An 18,012-nucleotide genomic window follows, 5' to 3' on the forward strand; every position below is an offset into this window, starting at 1 on the left:
CAAGAGAGAAAGAGGAGGGAAAGGGCCATGCTAGTCATGGCTCTGTCTTTTGTCTAGAAAGCCCCCATTACATCTCAATGGGCAGAACTGGGTCTTGTGGCCTTGTTGGGCAGCAAGGGTGCTGGAAAAGTGATCACTTAGCTTCCCAACCTTAGAGCTGAGGAGGGCTCTCGCCTCAGGGGAGAAGGACATTGGGAGTGAGAACTGATTGGACCACCAGTAGGCTGTGTCCAGGGCACTGCCAAAGGTCACATGGTCACATAGCAGGGCTGACCAGGCCCATGGCCCAGTCTCCTGGTTTCCAGTCCTGAGCTCTTTTGTTAGGACATTTGATATATTTTGTAGATTCCCAATAAAAAGGACCATCTTGGAGAATATCTTTCAAAGAAACAAAATACTAAGAGGTGTCAGGAAAGCACTGGGCATGTTGGGAGCCAGAACATCTGAGCTCTGCCCCAGGCTGGCTGGGAGTTTTGGGGAAAGTCCCCAGGTCACTGTGCTCATGAAATGTGATTCATTATTGTTTTTCTTGGTTAAAGTGTTGTTCATTAAATCCCCAATAATCCCTTGATATCTCTAGGTGAAAGGCCCAGTAGGAGACAGACAATGATTAACCAATCACATGCTATCAAGTGTGAGCTTACACACCATGATGTGTTTCAAATGTTGGATTAGGATGACAGAAACTTCTACTATTCCTCTAGGCCAGGAGCAGAGTATAATAATGGTTTTAGGGACACTTAAAATAAGGAATGTGAACAGACATCTCTGTTATAGTTACCTTGCCATTGCAAGGAAGCCCGGATGTGCACTCCTGGCTTTTGAAGACGCAGAGAATGGATTCCATTCTTTCTAATCCAGCACTTACTTTTTCCATGGGAGGCACCAAAGGGGAATGAGCAGGCCCTGCCCATTGAGCCCAAAGTGGGCACCTCCTCTTCTCTGTGGAGCCTTCTTGGGTGACTCTGGGTCACACTGATCCTTCTCCTTTGTTCTCACCTCAGGACACCACATATACAAAACATTTTTAGCATTTACTGGTATTAAAGATAACTTTTCATCCCTGTCTTATAAGCTGTGCCAGGGGTGGGCACTGTTTGGGGAGGTAGCCTGAGGTTTTTGAAACTCCTCAACCCCAGGGGCGAGCACATGTCTAGACACATGGCAAACCCTCTGTAAACAGAAGCTGGACCTATGGGGTGGAATGCTCATAGCTTTACCAGGTTGGAGTTTTATTTCCTGATGCTTGGGAAATGAGGAGAGTTGATTCCAGGACAGGAGATGGAAGAAGCCAGAGCATCCAGCCCCCAAAGAGGGCATGGCACAGTTCAGTGTCCTTGCATTGTCCCTCACAGTCAGATGACAGGGACAGACCCTGAGCTCAGCAAGACATTGACTGGGAATCCTATAAAGGGAAAGGACAACTCTGCAAAACTGGAAGTGAAGCTGCTGGAAGGAGGGGCCATTCTCCAATGGTAGGGGGAAAAAATTGCAGCCCTGGTAAATGTTGGAACAGGATACCCAAGGCAGCTGAGCAAGCCCAAAATAATATTGTAAAGAAAAGTTACATTTTTATTCACAGTTGGAATATAAAAATAAATAAGTAAACAGAAAACAAATGGACTCACTTTACGGAAAGCACATTCATTACTTAAAAGTAGCACCTTAATGGTTCGGCACTCGTTCACATCCGTGTGTCAGGGTCACTCATGTTGACCATTGAGCGGTTCTTGATCGTTTTTTTGCATCTGTCTGCTTTTCTTACATGGCTACTGAGGAGCAACTGGCAATTCTGACACTTTTATGGCCTTATCTATAACCACACTATTCTTCCTCTTCAATCATAAGATCTTTTTACTTTTCAGACACTTGTGATGTCTGTGTCACTCTCCTATACTTTACTGATAGATGGGTGGGGATTGCCACAGAGGCGGAATGAAGCTCAGTTTCTTTTCTTTTCTTTTTCTTTTTTGAATTTTAGCCCTTTCTAAATTCAGGCATCCAAAGATTTAACTTGCTTAGGTGGCCGTGAATTGTAACTCTTCCTGGACATGAGAACTAACATCTTCCCAGGACCTTCTCAAGTGGCTTCTCGTCTCCAGGTCTCCATTTAATTACCCATCCATCACAAGTATATTATGGTTCTGGCATCAGAACTCTGCATTCTTACTGGCTGCCATAACACGGAGGCACTTGCAGACTCGATGGAAAAGTTGTCAGTATAAATGACGCATAAATTCACATTTTACATAATAGGACCCGTTCCTTATGGATCAGGTCATGAGAGTGTGAAACATATAAATCTTGGCACAAAAATGTTAAATACCATAATAAATTAATAAATACATAAATTACTTAAATATCTAAATAGCAGTTGCAGCCTGCTAGCTGGCAACTCTATGAATAAATTACCGGATTGTTTCATTGGGCAGTTAGCATTGCAATAAAATAAATACAACAAAACACTTAAAAAAACACAAATTAGGTAGAAAATATCTTTTTGGGTCTAGTGCACCGTGCCTCTTAAAAGCTTTGCACGGCTTCCTTTATTCCTCCAAGGTTTCATCCTGGGAGTAGAACCTGAAAAAGAATGCCCAAAGTCGATGAGGAATAAGAAGGCAGCAGCAGATCTTTCATATTTCATAAATCACATTATCTGGGCAATTGGGTTGTGGGGTTCCATGTCAGAAAGGTCCAACCCTTCCTTATGTGGCCTGGGATTTGGCTGGTATCTTGCTCACGAGAGACTCTCTTCAAAGTTTTCTTAAAAGGGTATCTGATCATGTCATTTCCTTGCTATAAGCCCTCCAGTGGTCCCCCAGGTTCTCCTTTGGATGAGGTTCTAATTCCTGGATACAGCTTGCAACCATCCTACTCTGACTCTTAGCTGCCTCTCTTTCTTCTTTGCCTTTCCCTCCAGAAGGGCAGGACCTATGCCTGTTCTGTTTACTGCAGTATCCCGGAGCCTAGCATAGTGCCTGAACAACATGAACATCAAATAAACATCTCTTAATGAGCAACTGTATGTTTTTGACTCTGGTGACATTGCTGGGGATCCTCTATTTCCTCTCCTGAATCTCCCCTCCCCAGTTCCCTGAACCTGGTACACTGAGTGTGCAGGTCTGGGCTAGGCTTGCTCACCTAACTGCAGGAGACAGATGCCCACTCGCTCCAGGATGAGCTATAGTAGCGGTCTCGGGCTTGCACACGGATCAAGGCATCCTTGTGGCACGTGACCTTGGCTGAGGTCTTGTCTTCCAAGAGTCTATCTTTCTGCAAAAGAGAGGAAAACCTTTGGTAATACAGTCACAAGGTAGGCTGGGCATATTTCTCAAAGCAAGCAGATCTTGGTTGTAGGGTAATTCACAGAGGAGTGTGTAGTACTTGCGCCACCTACTGACAGAAGCTCTAAACACAGATGCAGTTTTTCTACTTCGCAAGTCCTGAGGATGAAAATGGTCCAGCTTTCCTCTTTCTAGCACAGCTGCTTTGTTTGAAGGCCCATGTGCACTCACCCCAGTACAAGGCCGATGTTGGGACTGGGACAGATTTGCTCTAATTGTCCTGTGGATATTCAGAAATACCATACTCTCGATCCTTTCATCAGACAAACTTGTGGTTCGAAGTCAGACGTTGCTACTTGTTAGCTGTGTGACCACTGAATAATGTCTTATGCTCTCTGTGTCTCAGTTTCCTCATTTACAAAAGGGGGATAGTAAAAATGCCTATCTCACAGAGCTGTAAAAGTTAAATGGTGATAATTGTGTAAAACTTTTAGCAAAATCCTAACCATATAGAAAGCACTCAGTAAATCTTGCCCATTAATGATACAGATCTTAAGTAGGGAAGATACATGTGAAGATTTTAAATAATATTTATTGAAATTGACTCCAGAATAGCCCTTTTCCCTGCAAAAAAAATTCTTAGGGAGCAACTGAATCACTGAGTTTCTATCAGATGCTAAATGCTATGCTGAATAAGGCCTTTATCTGGTGATGTTACTAGTAAAACGGATCCAAGGAGGCTAAAGCTCTATAAAAGTGCCTCTAGGATCCTGGGGTTATTGATGCCAAGGCAAGAAAATTGGAAAGCCATCATTTAGCCTGTGTACATATTGACATTCTGTTTAATAAAATAATTTCACAATATGTAGAACAGCCAAGAGTTAGACATTTTGGGTGAGACATAGCATGAATGTGATATCATCCATTATATTCACTGAGTTGAAATAGTATTTCGGTTCCCAGAGTCCAGCTCTCCTATATCAGGATCAATTGAGTGCAAGAATTAATGGTTAACCATATAGAAAGTGTATGGCTTTGGTGTCCAGCAGTCTGAGTTTGTGTCCTGGTTCTGTCACTTCCTAACTGGGTGACGTTGGGCAAGTCACTTAACCTTTCTGAGCTTTAGTGTTGTCACTAGTGAAGTGGTGATAATACTACTGCCCGTCTTTGTAGAGTTACTGTGATGATTAAGTGAGATAAATGTGTACACAAAAAGGCACAGAAAAAGTGCTGAATAAACATTAGCTGCTGTCATCATCATTCATCCCCTTCCTGTTGTGGGCCTGCATAAACCTGATCACAGCATGTCTGGCACCGGAATCACATCTTACCCTTTCTCTCTTGTTCTTGCCCTGGATCTGAAGAGAAAATGTCAAGGAGAAGTAGGAATGTGGGGTGCTCCAAGTGTCGGGGTACTCCCAGCTGACCTCCACATGCCGGGAATCCTTTAACGGCTTCAGTTTCAGATTCTTGGGTGGGTCTGGTTTGACTGTGGAAGAAGATACACACCTTTTATTTCCCTGGTGGGGCTTTCGAGCAAGGTAGTTCTGGCTTCTGATCCCACTTTCACCTTTGACCAGTTGTGAGTCCATAGCGTAGTTACTTAACTTCTCTGAGCACTTGGTTGGCAGACGTGACACTCCCTTACTCTTGGTACTCACTCTGGTGCCTGTGGAAGGCAGCCACATCCTTTATGGCTGACCCTGAGAGAGGCTCAGAATCCTTGTTACCATGGACAATCAGATGGGCTTTGGTAGGGGAACCACTTCTGCGTAGTGCTCAGACGAAAGTTAGAGACAATAAGACTCTCTTGTCTAGGGTATCAGTGAAGGACCACCCTCTCTGAGGTCAAGCCCTCTCTTTGCACCCAACTCAGAACTGAGCTGAGTCTCTTGCTGGGGATGAGGTAAGAGATTTCCCACTTAGTGTCTTTTATCTTTTCATGGCATCTGGCACTGATTTGTCCTATAGCAGTTACAATCACATTATCTCTATGCTCATTTGTTCATTCATCCAATCTTTCTTTCTTTTTTTAAAATATATTTTATTGATTTTTTACAGAGAGAAAGGAGAGAGATAGAGAGCCAGAAACATCGATGAGAGAGAAACATCGATCAGCTGCCTCCTGCACATCTCCTACTGGGGATGTGCTCGCAACCCAGGTACATGCCCTTGACCGGAATCGAACCTGGGACCTTTCAGTCCGCAGGCCGACGCTCTATCCACTGAGCCAAACCGGTTTCGGCCCAATCTTTCTATAAATAATAACTGAGCAACCATTGTATCCCAGCCACTGGACTACACATGGGAAGTACAGCAGTGAGTGTCCCAAAGACTGTCCCCAAGTAGTGTACCTTCTTCTCATGAGGTGAGGAAGACATTCTATGGAATGTGCTTGGGCTCCTAGATCCAGCACCACTCCAAGACCACAGCTCCTAGCAGATGCTTCACAAATATTCTTCCCTCTGTTCTTAACACACTGACATCTCCCTTCCTTTAGGACTCAGCTAAATGTTACCTCCTCAGTGAGACCTTCCCTGGTCAACCTCTGTGAACTAGACCCCACCTTCCCCCAACCGGCCAAGGTCAGTCTCTCTACCAATGCTACTGTACGTTCTGTGGTTCTCTCACACTTTCTCAATGGAGAAATGGTAAAGGAAATGAAAAATCTCCATCTGCCAATTTAAAAAACTGATGTACATTTTGGAGCAGTTTTTATTTCAATAAAGAAGTCTCTTTTAAGATTCTAGAGAAAGGTGGGTGGGGAATAATTGCAGCTGGTAGGAAAGTGCTGGTTCTGAATAGGACTACCATGCCAAAGGGGCTGCTCTTGGATTCCTCATGGAAGCTCCCTGGGAGCAGAACAGAAGTTTAGCCAAGAGCCTGCTTTTACTTTCATTTTTCAAATATGTTTTTACTGATTGTTAGGAAGAAGGGGGGGGAGAGAGAGAGAGAGAGAGAGAGAGAGATGAGAGAGGAGAGAGAGAAAGGGAGGGAGGGAGGAGGGAGGGAGAGAAAAAACAAAAACAAAAAGAAAAAAACAAAAAACCCATCAATGAGAAAGAACCATCAATTGGCTGCTCCTGCACACCCCCTATAGGGATTGAGTCTGGCATGTGCCCTCAACCAAATGAGCCAGGGTGAGCCTGCTTTTTCTAGTGGGGCAGATGTGGGTCTGAATTGCTAGCTGTGAGATCTAAGACAAGTTGTTTAACTTTTTGAAGACTCATTTTCCCCTTCCTTAAAATGCAGATAGATAATAGTAACTCATTGTACTTTTTGGGGGGTGTCGAATAAAAGAGATAATGCATGTAAACCCCTTACTCCAGTGAATGAATGGCATCTGTCTCTATTAAGCATATATATTCAAGTACACTCACTGATGTCCCTGATGAAGAAGCTGCTGGTGTAGTTTTCATACTTGTGCCTGTGAACAGCATCCAGCACGACCTCAATGGGCAGCCTCTCTTCAGCAGCTGGGCAGGCACTGCCCTCCTCACACTCCACCGTGTACTTCCAATACTCCCTGTGGTCCACTCTGATCTTCTCTGCTGAGCGTGTCGCTGCTCCACAGGTCACTCCCCGGGGGTCAGAGGAGCTGAAGTCAAAGACAGACATATCCTGTGTCTCACAGGTGTGGGCGAGTTCCTGTGGTTGTAACTTTCTGAGGTCACAGTTTCTCTAACTGTTTTGATTTATCCCCAGGCAGTGAGGAACTGCCCTCCCATGACAGCAAATGTTTCAGAGGTAGTACAAATGTTCTATTATTATAGTTTTACAGATGAGGAAATGGAGGTTCATGGCCAACATGAATTCAGAAAATTTTAGATCCAGAGCCCCTGGTTACAACTCCTTATTAACATTTTTATTTTATTTTTCCCATTTTAATTATAAAATCAACATGCAATTATAAAATAGTAAAATGATAAAGATGCATATAAAGGAAATGTGGTACCTCTTTTAAACCCAATCCCCCTTTTAACACTAATATAAATATTATTTATATCTTGTTGTATCCCACCAGAACCTTTTCTGTGAATATTCAAAGCAGTTATATAGCCATATGTTTTTATGCATATACACACATTTCTTCTATATAAATGCACATAGATTTAAATTTTTTAATTTTTAAAAATATATTTTTATTAATTTCAGAGAGGAAGGAAGAGGGAGAGATAGATAGAAACGTCCACGATGAGCGAGAATCATGGATCGGCTACCTCCTGCAAGTCCCCCACTGGGGATCGAGCCCACAACCCAGGCATGTGCTTTTGATTGGAATCAAACCTGGGATCTTTCAGTTCACAGGCCGATGCTCTATCCATTGAGTCAAACCAGCTAGGGCTAGATTTTATTTTTTATGAGGATCAAATTATATATATATATATGGTTTTGTAACCATCTTTTTCATATCTGAACATATGAGGAATGATCCACAACAGACCATATATGTTGGGTTATTTTGATGACTGCACATTAAGCCGAAGACTATAATAAACCACACTTTATTTCACCTTTCCCCTGCTGAAAACATCCCAATGAATATTTGCATCTACGTCTTTGTGCACTTGTGTAAACATTTCTTTAGTAAGCATTTTCATTTTAAAGATGAAAAGTGAGACCCCAAGGTTCCTCAGGTACATAGTGGCCAGGCCAGGTTGATCAGCTAGGTTTGGCTCCATTCTCCTACATTGTTTGGGAACTTAGATTATGAGTGAAGTCACATGTTGGGCTAACACAGTGCTACATCCTTGGGAATTGGTTTCTTAGGAAAAGTCCAAGTGTATAAGACAAAGAGTGAACTTAAGATGAGCAGTGTTGGCAGAAGAAGAAGTTGTTCAGGTTGCCTGGGGAAAATGTCTAGAGGCCTCAGAGTTTTGGAGTCAACTCCAGGGCTTGCAAGGTTTATGCTCTAGAGATCTTGTTTCTATTTTTGATTCAAGGTGCAATTTTGGCAAGTCATCTGTAGCTTTGATTTCTCCTTTTATCCCTCCCCGTGGTGCTATGAGCCTCAATGAGGCATCATCAGACCATTTGGATGAGTGAGTTCAAACACAGCAGAGGCTATGCCCAGGCCCAGATAGTATTCTGTTCTAATGCATACATTTGTTCAGGCAATTACCTTAAATATCCATGTTCTTTCCCCAACTTAGGCAAGGGAGGGAGGAGTCATTGAAAAAATATGGGTTTGACTTGTTTTCTCTCTTATCATTAACTGAAAGGCATTACTAAGTCATTCTTATTTTCTTAATGAAATGGTAGTTCTAGCAAAACACTGAGAAAACAGAGTGGTTTACTTACCCTCTGCCACTTTTGACACTGAATTTCACATCAGTGATTTCTGTCAGCCACCAGCAGGTGAAACGTCCAGAATAATTCTTTGCTTCACATTTTAGAAAGGTCTTATTTTTGGGTTCTGGATTGAAAAAGAACAAGTATTTAGGTTTTTGTTTTTTGTTGTTTTGTGTGTGTGTGTTTCCCAGAAAGATTTTGTTTGTGCTTAATCACAGGCCACCAAATGGTATAAGAGTAAAAAATCTTCCATTGAATTCATTGGAAAATGATGCTGCTCCCCTGGCAGGCAATTCAGTGAGGACTGGTAGCTGACTCTGCAGAGCATAACAACTTACATATTGAGGGGGTATTCATTATTTTAAGGCTATCACTCCAGTGCTGAGTTATGTATTGTTCATGTTGGTTTATTTCCATTACCCTCTCTATAAAAGCGCCATTGTTTAAAGAGAACCTACGGAAAAGCATCTAGACCAGTGGTTCTCAACCTTCTGGCCCTTTAAATACAGTTCCTCGTGTTGTGACCCAATCATAAAATTCTTTTCGTTGCTACTTCATAACTGTAATGTTGCTACTGTTATGAATTGTAATGTAAATATCTGATATGCAGGATGGTCTTAGGCGACCCATGTGAAAGGGTCGTTTGACCGCCAAAGGGGTCGCGATGCACAGGTTGAGAACTGCTGATCTAGACTCACCATGAAACTCTTTCAACATGAAATTACCCAAAGTGTCTAGCAAAGAAAAACCAAAGCAAAGGACAATGCAGGTTCTGAGTGGTTTCTGTAAGGGACTTGATTGCTGCATTAACTATACTGATCATGTCTTGCCTTTAAAATTTTTAATTTTTGTATTTCTTATGGAGAAAACTGATGCTAGCCAAGGGAATGGAATTACCTTTCTGGTCTTTTAAAATATCAGTGGACCAAAATCCATCTTCCTTTTTGTGAAGCAGAAGGAGAGAATGGCGGAGAACCTCGCCTCCCTTGTGACAGGTGTACTGGCCAGCATCTCCAAACTCTTTGACTTGGATGGTCAAGGTTTTGCCAGAGCCTAAGACCTCATTGCTCTGGTCCGAGGTCCACGAGATTCCGTCTTCTTCAGGGGTGTTGCAGGTGAGGACCACCACTTCTCCAGGGGCGTCAGGATACCAGTCTAACTCTACAACATAAACTGGAGAGCACAGATCGTGGAAGACCATACTGTAAGCCACACAGACTTTGGGACTGTGTCTTTGGAACTTCCTGGGCATCTGCACTGCTGAAGTACAACCTAACTTAGAGCAGCAAAGGCCTGCTGAGAGGATCTCAGGGTACCGGGCTCCCCTTGGGCTCAAGGTCATGGAAGAGAGAAGCAAAGAGTTGTATAGATGCCATCAACTTGTTAACTGGCAGGCTGCTGTTAGTGATTAACCTCTGATGAGCTGACAGATGAAGAAGGCCTTGATACACGGAAGAATGCAAACAGCACAAGACTCTTTGCTGAATTGCTGGTAGAGAGATAAACAACTTCCAGCACAATTTTAGTCTCAGAGGGAATAAGACTGACCAGGACTGAGATCCTACTCCCACTAGCTGGCTGGAGGATTTGGAGGAAGATACTTAATCACTATGCCCCTCAGTTTCCTCTTCTGTAAAATGTTAATAATAATAGTACCTACATCATAGATTCATTCGGCTGTGAGGATTAAATGAAAGAAGCCTGCCTCAGTAAACTCAGTGTTAGTTGTTATTCTAGTCACAGACCAAAGGGTCAGACAACTGCACAGACTGTCTTAAAATTTTCTGTGGGGATTTTGGGACTTAGTTTATACGGCATGAAATTCACCAATGGAAAATTTTATTCTCTTTGTATTTTTTTAAAGCTATTTTACAGTCTTATGAGGCAGTTAAGTAGGTGTTAGTCTTCCCATTTTATAGAGGAGGGTGTTGAGACCAAGAGGCTAAGCAAGGTTACAACAAGTTAGAAATACAAGAGCTATATTTCAGACTGTCTGTCTCCTTGGCTTTGCCTTTGGTCTCTAATACCAGCATCTAAATTGACACTTGAGGAATGGCTTAGGATACAGTATTTCAAAGATGATGTCACATCAAAGCTTCATTCGGGCATCAATTATTAATTAAATAGAATCACTTAATGCAGTGGTTCTCAAACCACAATCATGGAACCCCCCATCAGCAGCAGCACCTGGGAATCTGTTAGAAATGCAAATTCTCAGTTGCTGACCAGGGAACTGTGTGATGGGCCCAGTGACCTATTTTTTTTATGCTCTCCAGATGATTTTGATGCCTGCTGTGAGAGTCACAGGGGTAAAGAGCCTGGTTTTTAGAGTCACATTGGTCCGGGTTTAGAGAAAGGGTGATGAATCTTTTTTTCTGCCAAGGGCTATTTGGAAATTATAACATCATTCACAGGCCATACAAAATTATCAACTTAAAAATTAGCCTGCTATATTTGGTCAAACATTGAATTAACTCACTCCTAATGCCTTGGAAGGGTCAGACCAAATGACTTCACAGGCCTTATACAGCCTGCAGGCTGGAAGTTCCCCACCACTGGTTTATAGTCAGTTCCATCTCTTGTACTAGCCTGTGGCCTTAGGCAAGACATTCAATTACTCTAAGCTCTGGCATCATCATCTTCAAAGTGAGATATTTAGGAGAGTCTAGTTACCATCTTTCTTCAGTTCCCATATGGCCATAAGGGGCGATGCCAGCAAAACCAGGGAAAAACAGAAGAGGACCAACTGCTGCTGATGCATCTGTAGAAGGGAAAGAGAGAGAGGAGAAGGAGGAGGAAAAGAGAAAGAAGAAGGAAAGAGGAGAGAGAATATCAATCATTATTCAGTTACCTTTGGAAACCATATTCACAATCTATGCATATTGTTTCTAATCTTTATTTTCTTCTTCTCTACATTGTCATGGTAACACTAAATGAATTGTAGGAGCCCTTATGTCAGTTACTGGGCGAGCACATCTCCAAACAGAGAACCATAGATGATCTGAAGCTGAAAGAGATGTAAGACTAGCCTTCTTATACAATCCTCTTTTTTTTTTTTTTTAAATATATTTTATTGATTTTTTACAGAGAGGAAGGGAGAGAGATAGAGACTTAGAAACATCGATGAGAGAGAAACATCGATCAGCTGCCTCCTGCACACTCCCCACTGGGGATGCGCCCGCAACCCAGGTACATGCCCTTGACCGGAATCGAACCTGGGACCCTTCAGTCTGCAAGCCGACGCTCTATCCACTGAGCCAAACCAGTTTCGGCTCAATCCTCTTATTTTAAAGACAAGAAACCCAAGGCTCAGATAAAGAACATGATTTGTCCAGATCAACATTCAGTGATTTTATTTTTTACTTGGTGCTTACTGTGTAAAGGGCACTGAGCTAGAGCAGTTGGAGAGAAAAAAAGTTTTTACCTGGATCCTGCCTTTTAGGAGCAAATGCTTTCATTCAACAAATATTTATTAAGTCAGTTGGAGAGACAAGCTACGTGTGTATGTCATTGAAGCACAAGGCAGTATCTGCAGTGACAGCCAAGGCTAAAGGGCTTAGGTTGGGGAGGAAAAGGTAACATAGAGACAATCTTTCAAATTCTGGCAATGGCCTGGTCACCAGCCCTTGTTGTAGGGATTTAGTTTCTCTTTTAGTTTAGACCAGGGGTGGGCAAACTTTTTGACACGAGGGCCACAAGGGGTTCTTAAACTGGACTCAGAAGAAGGAGCTGCGGCTGTGTTTCCCGACGTTGCCATGTTAACACTGCTGCTGGTGAAGGAGCGGAGGGGAGAGCAAGAGAACCCTCCGCTCTTTTGGCTCTGCGGGCCGGATAGAACAGCCGAACGGGCCGGATCCGGCCCGCGGGCCATAGTTTGCCCACGGCTGATTTAGACTGTAATTGCTCCAAACTCAAAGATGACTCCCTCCCACATGATGTAGTCCAGTGGTTCTCAAAATAACCCAGAAGCCTTGTTAAACCAATGATTTCTGAGTTCTACCCCCAGACTGTCTGATTCAGCAGTTCTGGGGGCGGGGCCCGAGAACCTGCATTCCTAAAGGAGTTTCCAGGCGAGGCTAATGTTGCTGGTCCGGGGACCACATGTGAGAACCACTGCTTTAACCCGTTTTCAGGTTCCAAAGCCCCTGAAAATCAAGCTGTTCTTTGGGAGAAGACCGTGACATAGAGACATATCTGCCATGAAATAACGACATGCGTCATTTGATGCTAAATCAGGCACCACCTTATATTGAAACCCAGTCTAGATTAGTATCTAGGATTTATGAAAATCTTCAGACTGTGAAAATTACACCCCCTCTGTAAATTAGGGATGATTATAATTTAATTTCAGTCTGAAACACCTCCATCCATCTCGGCGAGCACCCGTGTTTTGCAGCAGCATTGTTTCAGAAACGACTGTTTAAATTATATGAAGAACAAGACTCAAAATTTCCAGCAAAATACTTTAAAAAGGAGCATCCCTTGATTGATGTGACTGAATACTGACAAATCATAGCTGTGTCAGAACTGCTGCTGATCCTGGGGAACCCTGCCATTCACTTTACTTCCTTAGATTATAGAAGCTTTGATGACCAAGACAGGACTAGAAGGCAGGCCTTCCTGTACACTGCCAGTGTTCTCGTCAGGGCAGCATAGGGCTTACAGGGGCACGTCTGTCAGTTCAGGAAGCTTTGACTGTAGCAAAGTACTACTTGCCACAGAGCATCAGTTAGTACATTTGTAGGCTTGGAGTCAAGCAGCTATGGGTTTCAGTTCTAGTTCCCCCACTCACTAGTTGCGTGATGCTGGCCAAATTACTCTCTGCATCTCAGTCTCCTCATCTATAAAATGGACACAATACCCATCTCCAAGGAATGTTGGGGAGAATGCAATAAGATGACATATTACAGAAGACAGCCAATAAGAGGTTAGGAGAAGGAAGAGGTAAAGGAAAAAGTTGACATCTCACTTTTCCATACATAATGGATAGACTGAGAGTTGTATCTGGCTCTAGGGAAATGCCATAGAGGTATTACAAGTACACAGACCTGTAAAACCCAGATGTCAGCACTCTGGGGAGGGAAACGACAGAGATTCCTGGCACCTCCTGGAATACTCTCTTGAAGCTGGGGTTTTCCCTTCTGCTTTGTGCCCAGCACTTCCTCTCTGGACCTCAGATGCATTTGAGAATTTCAGGTGGTGAATTGTACTTTAGGATTAAGGGAGAGCTGGTGATGGTTCTAAGACACAACTTTCATTTTAAATCTTAGAACACTGGCAGGGGTTGGGACCTAGGGGAAACCCAAAAGGGGGCAACAGATAGTTATCCAGTGGGTCTCTAAACCAGCTGATAGCAGGGGCTGCATCCCACAGCCCACACTTCTTGGCATGCTAAGTTTGAGAGTCTCAAGGATCAAAACATTTCTTTACATGTAATTTCATAGGTTTTACAAACTGTTGAAATCAAAAATGAAGGATGCAGGGAGTCTAGAGGCATCACGCAACTAGTGAGTGGGGGAACTATTACTGAAACCCATAGCTGCTTGACTCCAAGTATGTTAAGGCTCCCTAATGCTTGTGCCAATGTGGGCATGATAACGGCACTTTTTCAAGTTTTACTTTGTTACATTTTAATTAGAAGAGAGAATTATTAAAAAAAATAAAAAGATATAGTCACACAAGGCACGGGTAGCACTCGCAAAGGGCCCCAGTTCTAGAGCCAGGCAGGACCTGCACTGGCATTCCAGCTCTGCCACTCACTAGTTGTGTGATTCTGGGAAAGCTGCTTGTTAAGTCACACTCTTTTTTTCAAAATATATTTTATTGATTTTTTTACAGAGAGGAAGGGAGAGGGATAGAGAGTTATTAACATCGATGAGAGAGAAACATCGATCAGCTGCCTCCTGCACACCCCCTACTGGGGATGTGCCCGCAACCAAGGTACATGCCCTTTACCGGAATCGAACCTGGGACCCTTCAGTCTGCAGACCAACGCTCTATCCACTGAGCCAAACTGGTTAGGGTGAGCCTCACACTCTTAAATCTGTAAAATGGGTGTCCTATTGTGGTGAGGAGTTAATGAAATAATTCATGTAAAGTGTCCAGCATAGTGCCCAGATGAGGTCTGGGTTCCCGATTATTTGTTCTCACAGAGCCCCCATTCCTTGTTTCATAGCACTTCTTACAATAATAGAGTTACTTAGTTAATGTATAATTACTTCCCTGCCACTCTGAGTTCTCTGATGGCAGGGACCATGTCTCTTCTATTCTATACTATATCCCAGACTTCAGTATGTAGGGATTTCATTAACTATTAGAAAAATGAGTGAATGCACAGAAATCACAAAATTTCAAATCCCAGTAAAATGAACTCTAAGAGGCAGCTTTCTAACATCTTGAAATTCCTTATTTGAAAAAAGTGTACCATCAGCTGGGGTTTGGCAGTCTCTTCGTTAAAATGTAATTTTAACCTGATCATTACTTATTTTTTCTGATCATTACTTCTTTAAACTGAAAATTATTGCACACAATTTACGTGGGCAAGTATAAGATACCAGTGCAGTAAAGATTATCCTTTTTTTCCCTTCTTACAGATTTTTAAATTCTTCAGAAAGTAGTTTTAAGCATAGTAGTTGCTTTTTATTTTTTAAGTGAGCCCAAGTTAGTTAATCTAAAAAAACTGGACCTCAGCTATCAATCTGATTGACTGTCACAACTGACTAGTAAACCCTTCACAAATATGGGAGCAAGTATGTGCTGTAACATTCAATTATGAGGTAAGAAAATGAAATAAATTATTTATTAAATTCATTATTACTTAACGAATGGAAGGCTTTAAAAATGTTTACCATACTAAAGCGATACTCACTTTAACTCTATACAATCCTTTAATGGATGGGCATTAAATGCTGAGGGACACACTGTTATATACATAGCACTTTTAAACAAGATAAAACAGACCTTTCTATAAAACATGGATTAGTTCACAGACCTTGGTAGACAATTATTATTAGTTTACTCTCTAAATTAATACTTTATGCATAAGCCCCCAAAGTGTTCCAGTAGACGAGTCACCAGGAATGCTCCCAAGAACCCACCCTATCCGTGATGTCAGGTTCAGGTCCAGCACAGGCATGGTGGGGGCCATGGCAGGGACTAGGGAAGTGCTTACCTTGCTTCTCGCTGAGCCTCAGAGTTCGCTGGATCTGAAACCGTTGTTTCTGCTGCTGCTGCTGTTGCGACGGCAGCTTATATACCCTGCTCCTACCAAGCTTTCTAATGGAAACTTAAACTAGAAACTGACTTGTTCCAAGTTGCAACACTGAAAACAACTCTCAAAACCTTCTGGGGGAATTTCAAGAAGTTCCTTTTTTTTTTTTTTTTCCTGTGTGTATTAATAACACGGAGGGAACATAACATCAAAATCCCAGGTAATGAACTAAGAGGAAATGACTTTTTGGGTGGGGAAAAAGGAAGGAGAAGGGATGCTGTCTTCTTTGGGTTGACATCATGGCAGTGTGCTTAGAGACAGCAGTAGGCAGCTTCCCTGGACTCCACAGATTTGAGAAGAAGGAAGGACAAGGATTGGACATGAAGAAGGATGAGGTCACTCAGGAAACTGAGTTCAAGTTAGAATGATGCAATTGTATTCTAGAGGGCCCCAGAGCAAAATCTGTGGTTCTCTTGAAGTCAGAGTTGAGATGAAAGGTAAAGGGTTGAGTATATTTGGGGCACCCTCCCCTACACTATTCCTTTAACATCTGGATTTAAGAGACATACTATTACCACTGGTTGTTGGCCCATGCACCACACACACACACTCTTTTACACTCATTCCTGTACATTTATACTGACACAGGCACAGCCCTGGGGAGATGATAAAAATGTATGTACTGCTAATAAGACTCAGAGAGAGACTCAGCCTGTGCTCAAAGATTCTCTCGCTCATAGCCAGATAGAAACAGAAACTGAAATATCCACAGGCAGGTACAGAGACAACCCATGCATGCCACATTCAAGACATACCCCCTTTGGCACCCAGAGGGGGGTACACTCAATGCTCATTTGCACACAAATCTATGGACCTAGGAGCTTTATGCATAAAATTAGCTGAATTATGCACAGAATTAGCCGAGTTAGCTAGATATCTTTAGCGGAATTTAACAGTACTAAGAGGGGTTCAAAGGTGTACACAGGTCTTTGATACCATCTCCCTCCTGTCTTTACTAGTACACCATCATGAGCACTAAGTACAGGCCAACAGACGCGGGCTGTACCCATAGCCGCCGACAGAGGGCGCTGCTGTAAGGCAGTCCAGTCCCCACGTGGTGAACCGGCTCAGGGAGCTCACCCCGAGCGGGCCACTTCTCCATCCTGGCGCCTGGACCCCAGTTTCCACCGCGGGGAAGTTCCTGGGGCCGGGCCGGGTTTCAGGTGGGCGCAGATTTCTGTGCTACTTGCTTCTCAGTCTCAGTGGTGAGAAAACGGGAAACCCTGAGGAGAGCAGCGGAGCTTCTCAGGCGCACTCTTCCTCCCGCCCTTTGCCCCGGCTGTGGGAGGGCGGGGCCGCTTAGCTGGTAGTACCACTTGCCTGAGAGCCGCCCTGTGCTCTGGCTTGGGTGGAGATGTTACCTCCGGGTCAGAGCGCCTTCTCCCGTCCCCTTTGTCCCCTAGGCCTTCCAAAATTTTGCCTCTTAGGCTTCAAGTGAAAGGGAAGTTCTCAAGTTACACAACAAAGCAAAAGGACTTGTATCCAAATCACATTCAGGGGTGGGGAACTTTTTTTTTTTTTTTTGCCAAGGGGGTTTTTCATATTTATAACATTCGTGGGCCATACAGAATTATCAAAGTAAAAATTAGCCTGCTGTATTTGCTCAAACATTAACTCACCCCTAATGCCTTGGCAGGGCCAGACCAAATGATTTTGGAGGCCCTAGGGCTGGATGTTCCCCACCCTTGGACGTGAATGAAGTAGGTTGCATTGTTTGTTGGTAATATGATATCGTATGTGTGTGTGTGTGTGTGTGTGTGTGTGTGTGTGTGTGTGTGTCACAGTCGGCCCTTTGAATCTGAGAATTCCCAACTACTGCTGATGGAAAATATTGTTTTGGATCAGAAAGGGCAGATTCACAGGGCTGACTATATTGATTGAAAAATAAAAATCTGTATGTATAAGTGGATTTGCGCAAGTCAATCCTGTGTTGTTCAGTGGTCAATTCTATATGATATGCACATTTATTAAAGTACATATCAATTTGGGGAAGGGTTCTCTCTGTAAAAATACCTTAATTTCCCCTAACAATCATCAAAGATTGCAGAACAGGAAACATAGGAAATTGACATGAAATAGTTTTATTAATTCATTTATAGTGGCTGCACCACTACAGATGAGCCCTTCTGTAACCCCCCATAAATACATACATATACATAAAATAAG

At 43.0% G+C, this 18,012-nt stretch overlaps 1 protein-coding gene across 1 annotated transcript; it reads right to left on the bottom strand.

Annotated features, from left to right (window-relative positions):
- Nucleotides 1-3,141: 3,141 nt before the first annotated feature.
- Nucleotides 3,142-11,337, bottom strand: IL12B (interleukin 12B; the record flags this gene model as incomplete). Its single annotated transcript, XM_081091892.1, has 6 exons — nt 3,142-3,273; nt 4,616-4,773; nt 6,665-6,882; nt 8,586-8,700; nt 9,474-9,749; nt 11,250-11,337. The coding sequence occupies 6 exons, from the start codon at nt 11,335-11,337 to the stop codon at nt 3,142-3,144; spliced, it is 987 nt and encodes a 328-aa protein (XP_080948018.1).
- Nucleotides 11,338-18,012: the final 6,675 nt, after the last annotated feature.

The sequence above is a fragment of the Myotis nattereri genome, assembly GCF_964212035.1.
Source record: "Myotis nattereri genome assembly, chromosome: 5".
Classification (NCBI taxonomy): Eukaryota; Metazoa; Chordata; class Mammalia; order Chiroptera; family Vespertilionidae; genus Myotis; species Myotis nattereri.